Source organism: Pholis gunnellus (genome assembly GCF_910591455.1).
Source record: "Pholis gunnellus genome assembly, chromosome: 16".
NCBI classification, from domain to species: Eukaryota; Metazoa; Chordata; class Actinopteri; order Perciformes; family Pholidae; genus Pholis; species Pholis gunnellus.
In genome coordinates, this window is record NC_136543.1 from 22,006,312 (window position 1) to 22,015,913 (window position 9,602).

General features: G+C 40.5%; 2 protein-coding genes across 2 annotated transcripts in view; both read left to right on the forward strand.

Moving 5' to 3' along the window:
• The window catches only part of LOC306708522 (uncharacterized protein), a 7,964-nt gene extending 3,742 nt beyond the window's left edge, over positions 1-4,222 (forward strand). The window contains exons 2-5 of the mRNA XM_079176364.1: positions 187-267; positions 351-532; positions 1,284-1,371; positions 2,706-4,222. Of these exons, the coding sequence (XP_079032490.1) occupies positions 187-267; positions 351-532; positions 1,284-1,358 (338 nt within the window). The 3' untranslated portion in view covers positions 1,359-1,371; positions 2,706-4,222. The remainder of the gene's footprint in view (positions 1-186; positions 268-350; positions 533-1,283; positions 1,372-2,705) is intronic.
• A 3,004-nt stretch (positions 4,223-7,226) lies between these two features.
• Positions 7,227-8,879, forward strand: cart4 (cocaine- and amphetamine-regulated transcript 4; the record flags this gene model as incomplete). Its single annotated transcript, XM_079175921.1, has 3 exons — positions 7,227-7,355; positions 8,219-8,302; positions 8,772-8,879. The coding sequence occupies 3 exons, from the start codon at positions 7,227-7,229 to the stop codon at positions 8,877-8,879; spliced, it is 321 nt and encodes a 106-aa protein (XP_079032047.1).
• Between the last annotated feature and the right edge of the window lie 723 nt (positions 8,880-9,602).

Here is a 9,602-nt window from a genome sequence, read left to right on the forward strand (position 1 = left end):
AGGCGCACCTTTAATAGCTGCTCTCAGATGTTTCAGCTCTGTGTGTCCGGTACAAAGAGAGTCTAGGACACTGTTAGCCTAGCTTAGCACAAGGACTGGAAGCGGGGGGAAACTGCTAGCCTGGCTCAACGAAAAGAGACTTTGTGAGATGTGACGGATGTTAACGTGACCGTGATGTGTTTCCAGTGTCTGAGGCTCAGTATTACGACTTAACGCCGGCTCCAGACTACGACGACTACAACGCCACCTTCGAGTACAGCTTCTACAGTAAGTCACACCCTAAGACACAGTCATGTCCACCACACCACAGGTTAAAGGGGTTCATGGTGTTGTTGCTGTGGTGCGTTCAGGTAACGCCAGCAGCGAGGACTTGGACAAGTTTAGCGAGCGATTCATTGACGAAGAGGAAGAGGAGGACACAGGAGGGCAGCAAGAGGAAGAGGGCATGACTGGTACCATGACAACTACCCGAGGAACCACAGAGCAGGGCGGGGTCGACGTTCGTAACGCTGCATCACTTCCTGTTTCTCTGGTAAGAACATCAGTTTAACCTCAGATCAACTGGGTGTGCCGCAGGCTTTCGTAAACTTCAGTTAGACCAAAGTTAGACCAAAGTTAAACCAAAGTTAAACCAAAGTTAAACCAAAGTTAGACCAAAGTTAGACCAAAGTTAGACCTCAGTTAAACCTCAGTTAAACCAAAGTTAGACCAAAGTTAGATGAAAGTTAAACCTCAGTTAGACCTCAGTTAGACCTCAGTTAAACCAAAGTTAGACCTCAGTTAGACCAAAGTTAGACCTCAGTTAAACTGATCAGTTTGATCTCTGCCAGCATCAACAGACTCTCTCTGTGTCTTTACATCAAAGAGTTTAAACTATAAACTGTGCTGGTGTTCGTCTGTGACAGTAAATAACTGTGAAACCTGATCTGAGCTTTCTGTGGTTTGTGATGTTCTCCAGATTAAAGATTCTCTGAGGAACAATGAGTCATAAACGGTTCTTCTTCTCACATAATTGAATCCACCAGAGGAAGGAAGAGTTCATGTAGAAGTTCACAGACATCCAGAGCTTTCTGTTTTATTTGAACCTGTTTAAAGGTTTAAACGTCCTAAAGCTCTTTGAGGGCTTTTGTTCTTTAAACTTGACGTTATAACTCGAGTGTAAACACCTGGAAGTGTAGTTAATTATAATTAAGTCCAGTGAGTAAATGTACTTAGTTACTTTGTGTTTAAATGTGTAATCTCTGTATCATGTGATCAGATGAAGGTGTGTTTACTGTCTGTAGGAAATCCGGATGCTCGTCTGGACTCTGATGATCCTGATCAGCCTGAACCTGCAGCAGCTCCAACACACACTGTGAGACTCTCACTCAGGTGTGTGTACTACTGAGAGTGTAACTTATATTCATATATATAAATATATATATATATATATACATACATATATTTATATACATACATTACACGATGAAAGAGCAGACTCAGTGTGTAGACGTGGTGCGTTCAGTGTCCAGCAGGAGGCGCTGCAGCCTCAGGTCAGATCTGATGATCCACATTAAAAACATGCTTCTTTCTATTGTTATTATAGTTATTATAATTACATCTGAACAGACAAATATACATAAATACACACAACATGATGTCATCAACATCAATAATCTCATCTCAGGTACATATTGTACTTTTACTGTACTACACCTCAGAGGTACACATGAATATATATATGTATTTGTATACATACGTGGTTCTCACAGGTTGATTTGACCCGATGTTCCCTGAAAGCCTCACACTGTTGCTCTATTGGACCGGTTGAGGTCGGTTGTGTTTTCAAAGCTGCCGGACAGACTTTGATTCATTTATTCATGAATGTCTGTCGACCTTAAAGCCGTGTTTCTGAGTTTAGATCCGTCACGGTGAAGGAACAGAAACTCTCCTGATAAACTTAATGTCATGAAGTAATTAGAGATAAATGAGCAGCTTTTATTCTCTGACGCTCTGAAAGGTTGAAACACTCGTGCTGCTAAAACACATCACTCGCTGACATTTAGAGTCAAAGTTAAGATAACAAAAGATCTTTTCCTTCAAACACTAAATGTTACAACACAGAAATATAAATATCTTGACTTTAGTTTAATGTAACACAAACTTCTCTTTGGAGGATTTATATGTTGATTAAGTTTCTACATCTATACGTATAAAGCATCATCGTGATGAAGAGTATGAACACACAACACACACACATTGTGATGAAACGTGTTGTTCATGTTGTTCATGTTCACACACTGAGCACAGAGAGAGACGAGAATCCTGCTGTTAACAACAACCGCATGAGTTTAACGTGTTCACACCACATGTTGACCTTTGACCTTTAGTTCATAGAGCAGCACTTTAACACACAAGAGCTCAACACACTACTTTAGATTCATTATGAACTTTAACACAACAATGAGATTAATCGAGATTAAACATTGTAATCGTTAACGCGTTATTAACGCGTTAACGCATTAATTAATTAACGGCGACAATTATTTTATCGCGCGTTAACGCAGTTTTTTTTAAGCGGACATTTTTAACAGAAGAACCGGCTTCTAGAACTTCTCTGATCTTCTGGAGGAACGTCGGTCGTGAACGCTGTCCGATGGTTTAATGACCTCTGATTGATGTTTAAAGGAAACTAATTGTTGTTTCATTGATTCTTGGTTTTGTAGCTGACGTCTGATCGTCGTGATGTGGGTCACCTGATCTGAGGGGGAGGGGGGGGGTCTCGGTCACCTCCGTGACCTCTGACCTCTGGGAAGAGGCGCCACCGTGTCCCTCGGCGCGGGTTTACAGGTGGACCTCAGCCAATCACAGAGCACCACAGACTCTTCTTCATTCTTCATCTTATCACAATGTTTCACTGTTTATTTCAATGTGTGAGAGACAAACGGGACCAAGATCTTGAGATTTTATGTTTGTGTACCGTATATATCTATATATAATATAATATATATAGATGTGTGGAGGGTAATCTGTATAAATATGGAAGTTTACTAACGACTAAACGGTTGAATGAGAGCAAAATGAAATCAGACTAATGAAGCTGAACGAGTACAATCATCAACTCAATTTAAAACTATTTTAAATATCTGTTTTTATTTTTAATAGAAGCCAGAATGAATATCATGTATCATGTTTGAATCTTCCTCCTTCTATGAGGCTACGTTTAACGTTCAGAGGTCAGAGTAGCTCTGCTCACACGGTTACAGCTGGTAGCTCCGCCCATACCCACAGCGTTGTCATGGAAACGCCCGGCTCTCCCTCAGGTAAACACTGTTAACGTTGTTAGCACTGTTAACGTTGTTAGCGTTGTTAGCACTGTTAACGTTGTTAGCACTGTTAACGTTGTTAGCACTGTTAACGTTGTTAGCGTTGTTAGCACTGTTAACGTTGTTAGCGTTGTTAGCACTGTTAACGTTGTTAGCGTTGTTGAGATTGTTAACTCTGTTAACTTTGTTAACTTTGTTAACTCTGTTAGCACTGTTAGCATTGTTAGCACTGTTAGCCCCTTTAGGTGTGAGCAGACAGCTCAGCCGTCGCCATGTTGAGAGCCGTATGGAGACAATAAAAATGCTCTGAATTTTGACTTCAACACCTTTAAACTAAATCAACTTTTTTAAAAGCCTCTTGGATCAGCTGCAAAATGTTCGTCACAAAGCTGACAACAGGTTGTATATAAGTATATATACATATATACAATGTGTGTATATACTGTATGTGTATATGTACATATATATACACACTACATATACATTTTATGATGAAACATGTCGAACTATGAAAGAGAAGAGAATCAGATTCTTCTTTGTTTTTTAAATTTATCTCCACGTTTTATGTGTGAAAACGTTTCACGAGTTTCACTGTGAATCAAACAGCAGCACTTTGTAAACAAACAGCACTTATCTGTTGAATGTGTTTTTATGTCTTATAGTTTAGTTCTGAGAGGAAAGAAGATTCATAATAAGCTCACACAAGGACGGAGCATTTGTCCCTTTAAATTAAAAGTGAGGAAATATTTCTGCTTCTATGTTGTTGAATGATAAAACATTTAAAACATGTCTTCTGATGGATGTTACAAAGACTATTAAACAAGTAATCCAACAATTTTAAATTTTCAAGTTTTACAATATTTCTTTTTAATTTCATTTCAACTCGTTTTGGTTCAATACAAGAACATGAAGGAACTTCCAGAACAGTCTAGAAAAGATTTTTTTTATGTTTGTGTTTTGCAATAAAATGTCTGAAAAGTTCTCAACAGCTTCTTGTTGATCATTTAACACAAAGTAACAAAGAACGCAACATGTTTCTAAAGTGTTCTTACAGGTAAACTGTCAGCTGGTTTAGCTCTGAAGCTGTTGTGTGCGCTGTTAGCGCTGTTAGCGCTGTTAGCGCTGTTAGCACTGTTAGCTACTAGCCGCTGGCTCACTGTCTACATGTTGAGAGCCATTTAGAGGCAATCAAAATGCTCCAGATCTCGGATCTCGGGCCTTTAAATTGAAGACAAAAGTCTGGACTCAGACTTTCAAAGCATCCAGAGGAGTGAGGTCATAGGTTGAAGAAGTTTTACTTCAGTAAAAGTACTAATACCACAGTGTAGAAATACTATTAAAGTAAAAGTCGTGCATTCAAAATCCTACTTAAGTGGAAGTAGAAAAGTGTAATCATCAAAATATACTTAAAGTAATCAGTAATCATTGAATATGTATTCCTATATTATAATGACTGATACATGAATGTGTTCTTCACTTTAAAGTTGACTTTATATAATCTATAATAACTCATCATTTACTATATTTAGTTTTAATAATGTACTGTATGTAGCTCTTTAATACTCTGGTGAGAATGTAAATCTTCATGTGTTCATGTTGAGCCCTCGGGGCTCCGGGTCTATTCCTGGCGTCGGTTGGCGTCTGCTGGTCTTTGATCGTGATCGCTTGTGTCTGTTATCGAACACGAACTCCGTCGATGTCACCAACTCACAGCGAGTGTTGACGGACGCCTCGGGCGTCGCGTTTATTTCAGTCCACGAGGAATCGGCACGACAGGAAACACACCGGCTGCTTCACCTCCACACGGCGGCTTTGCTTCTGATGCTAACGTGTTGTTCTTCTCTAACAAACAGCCAATCAGAGAGCTTCACATTCTGCCATCTCAAAGTTTAGTGATTATCGTCAAAGGTGTTGATGCTTCCTGACTGAACTGAGCAGAACTTTTCAGCCAAAAGCTTTAATATGTACGCGACTGTAACTGTGTCTGGTGTGCGTTACATCAGTGGGCTGATGAACAGCGTAGCGCCGCCTACAGTCTGCAGCGTTCATCACAGCGGATCAAACACACGGAGGATGAAAGCTGTTCGATGTTTGATGCTGTTGAAATGTGTTTGAGTTGTTCTGTGACCTTCAGTGAAACGCACACACACACACACACACACACACACACACACCGGGTTTTCTTCATCACTGTGATGACGAGCATTCCTCTGATAGAAATGATGAAAAACATTTGACGACAGAAGATGTTTGTTTGAGTTATTAACAACATTTATCTCAAATAAATGAAACATAAACTTCATATTTCTACTTTGTTTAGTTGTAGAAATTACAAAGAGACAAAAAAACATCAAACGACACAAAACGAGCACAAAGATACACTTTGAACTCCGGCCGGATCGTTTGTCTTGAGGAAGACGAGGTCGTCCTTCGTCTTCTGGTTTCTCTGAATAAACGCGTCCGTGTGACGTCGGCTTCAGCCTCGACTGTCGAGTCTCTGACGTCTGTGAATGGAAATGTGTCTTCAGCTGCTGTTCAGACGTAGTGATCTATAACGGTTCACTTGAATAAATAATATAGAACTAATATATTCAAGACCTCAGTTCTCAATGTAATATTTATTTATAGATACTCTATTTGTTTTCTCCTTTTCTAACAAAATCAGGAAAACTAATCAATTCAGGGACTTTGTTGTCATCTTTTCTTTAGTGGACAGTAACTAAGTACGTTTACTCTGAGCTCTGCATTACTGTCGAGACGCTGCAGCTGCTGTTTGACATTTAGCCGGTAATGAGAGTTGAGATGAAAGCAGACTGAGTTCTATCTGAACGAGTCGACCGAGCTGCATGAGGCCTCACGATGCAAATCACACAAAGAAAAGGGCGCACACAGTTTCCTCCTGCGTCATCGATCCAAACGCCGTTCTGATCCGAGCTCACCCGGCCGGATCAGACCAACAAACAACGTTTAATGAAACGCTGAGTCCTCAAAGAGCCTCACCTCTGACCTCTGACCTCTGACCTCTGACAGGAAGCAGCTGTTTGATCATCAGGTGGAGAGAAGCTGTTAACGAATCATTCCGACCAACGAAGTTCACTCTTCACAGTCCTCGTGAGCAGTTTCTACACTTATTAAATAAAACGTCCGAAATAAAAGAAGAAGATTCACTTGTATTTAGAGACGTCCACTCATGAAACAATCACCCAAGACGCACGTTAAGGTCGAGTAACAGGATCGCAATCCACCACAGAAGCAAAACCTCCACAAAAATACACTAAAACAACCACAAAGAGACAGAAACAACCACAAAAATACACAAAAAATCCCACAAAGATATTCAAAAACAACCACAAAGAGACAGAAACAACCACAAAGAGAAAAAACGTCCAAAAAAGGGACATAAAACGACCACAAATAGACTCAAAACGACAACAGAATGTGGTGTTTTTGTGTCTCCTGTTGTCTCTTTGGTCTTTGTTGTAGAATTAGAATTTCTTTGAATGTGGGTCTGGTGATCACAGTAATAGAGAATCAATAATGTTTCTTCTGATGCTCCTCTGAGGTTAATTTAACATCAGGTCCACAGGGCGTCTTCAGCATCGACCTGTTTAATATTAACCAGAGACGAGCGTCATCAATCACAGCAAACACGTCCTGAATACATGAATAATATGTGACAGCAGGAGGAGGAGACGCTATAAATACAGGAGGAGCAAACCGCCGAGCAACTGTGAGGAGAGAAGCTGTTCAAGGAGAGAAAGAACTCAGACACCAAAGAAGAAGAAGAAGAGGAGGAAGTGTAACGTTCCTGAAGGATCTTTTGTTTGTGAGTTCACTTGATTTATTGATGCCTTTAGTCATAAATGTGACCGTAGAATCATTCTCTGTTTCATTCTTCAGGACCTTGAAGTACTGTTGGTGATGGAGAGTGTCCGCGCCGCCGTCTACCTGTCCGTCTGTCTGTCCGTGCTGACATCACTCATTCAGGGTCAAAGGTCAGCCGACAACCAGCCGGACGAGCCGGCGCTCGGACTGACGACCAAAGAGCTGGTGAGTAGAACACGAAGGGTTAATGCTGCTCAGTGAAGGCTTTAGTTATTATTCTTCATCTTCATTAAGGTGGAGAAACGATCACTAACTGACTCATGAATGTTAAATAAAAGCTCATTAACATTTCAGGAGTTAATGATGTTTATGTTGGCAACATTAAAACTAGCTATTGTTCAAATATGGTGATCGTTAAATGAAAACATTTCAGGAGAAAATGGAACTAATTAAACGTGGAATTATTTCAGTAAGTAACTGATGTGGTGAAAGTGAAGCTTCTAACAGAACAAAGAAGATTCATGTCTCAATAATCATGAGATTATCACATTAATGATGTTCATGCTGACATTAGAGATCATTAAGGTGATGATGAAAGGTTGAATTAAAAGATGATTAGATTACAATGATCTGATTATGAAGTGATGAATTATGAAGTGATGAATGACGGTTATTAACAACCCGTTTAAACCAAACTCACTGCTGATTGTGTGTTTGAAGCGTCTGGACGATACTTTCTGACATTAAGCTGTAAATCGGTGCTCAAACTGTGGCCTGAGGGCCAAATGTGGCCCCCAGACAAAGAAGATTTTGTTTACTTTTATAGTTGATAGTAATATAAAAGTTATTATTTGCCAAACTAGTATTAAAATAAGCTGTTGTGACTGAAGTATAAATACTTTCATGAATCCATTCGAATAAAAACACAAACGTCCTCTGAGTCACATCATGAGGACTATAGATAGATTTTAACAGCTCATATCTTTTATAATATTTTTCATGAATGTGGGATTGAATATTTTGTGTGTGTGTGTGTGTGTGTGTGTGTGTGTGTGTGTGTGTGTGTGTGTGTGTGTGTGTGTGTTCAGGCTGAAGCTCTGCAGGGTTTCCTGGATGAAGCCGACAGCAGCGTTGGTCTCTCTGTGGAGAAGAAAGCCAGCGTGATCCCTCGGGTGAGAACATGACAGCTGTCAATCAATCAGTATTACTGTTTATGTGTGTGTGTGTGTGTGTGTGTGTGTGAGTGTGTGTGTGTGTGAGTGTGTGTGTGTGTGTGTGTGTGAGTGTGTGAGTGTGTGTGTGTGTGTGTGAGTGTGTGAGTGTGTGTGTGTGTGTGTGTGTGAGTGTGTGTGAGTGTTTTAGTGACAAATAATCTAATGAAGTCAGAGAGAAATGTTGCTGCTTCAACTAAAACCTCTCTCTCTCTCTCTCTCTCTCTCTCTCTCTCTCTCTCTCTCTCTCTCTCTCTCTGTCTCTGTCTCTCTCTCTCTCTCTCTCTCTCTCTCTCTCTCTCTGTCTCTCTCTCTCTCTCTCTCTCTCTCTCTCTCTCTCTCTCTCTCTCTGTCTCTGTCTCTCTCTCTCTCTCTCTCTCTCTCTGTCTCTCTCTCTCTCTCTCTCTCTCTCTCTCTCTCTCTCTCTCAGTGTGACGTAGGTGAGCGCTGTGCGATGAAACATGGTCCTCGTATCGGTCGACTGTGTGACTGTCTGAGAGGAACGGCCTGCAACACCTTCTTCCTCCGCTGCTACTGAACACACACACACACACACACATACACGCACACACACACACACACACACACACGCTCACACACACACACACACACTCTGTCTCTGCATGTTTCTGTCTTTGTTTTAAAGTTTCAGCTTCTGTCCCTCAGATTTATTTATTTTTGTTAAATAAAGATTCTTCATAAAGTTCTTTGACTCAAACGATCTCATGATTTTCACAGGAAGTAGTAAAAGTACACCATTATACTCTGCTCCATGTATTATCAGTAGTACAAGTACCAAAGTATTCTCAGCTCCATGCAGTAAAAGTACATGTTGTTTATAGTAAATACTACCTCTAAAATAAGCAGTAAAGTCTTCTCTGAAGGTCTGATGTACTTTTACTGCATTTTGTCACCTGGACGTCATCAGCACAATCGTCCAATCAGAGACGAGCTGCACTCTCTTCCTTAGATCTCCTTAAACATGAAACAATAATGACACCAGCTTCAATATTACGTCTTTAATATAAAGTTCGACAACATTACGGGTCAGGCAGAAAGTCTTCACTTTTATTTTGAAAGCTGTCCCCGGAAGTGATAGTTGGTATTTCCGCTGGTTAGCTTCTCCGTTAGCTTCTCCGTTAGCCTCTCGTGAGCAGAGAGAACCGTTAGCTGAACCTAAATAACGGCAGAACAACAAACCGTCAGAGTTTAGTTCCGTGAACAGAACGGAGCTGGACCGACACCGGAAACTGCTGCACGA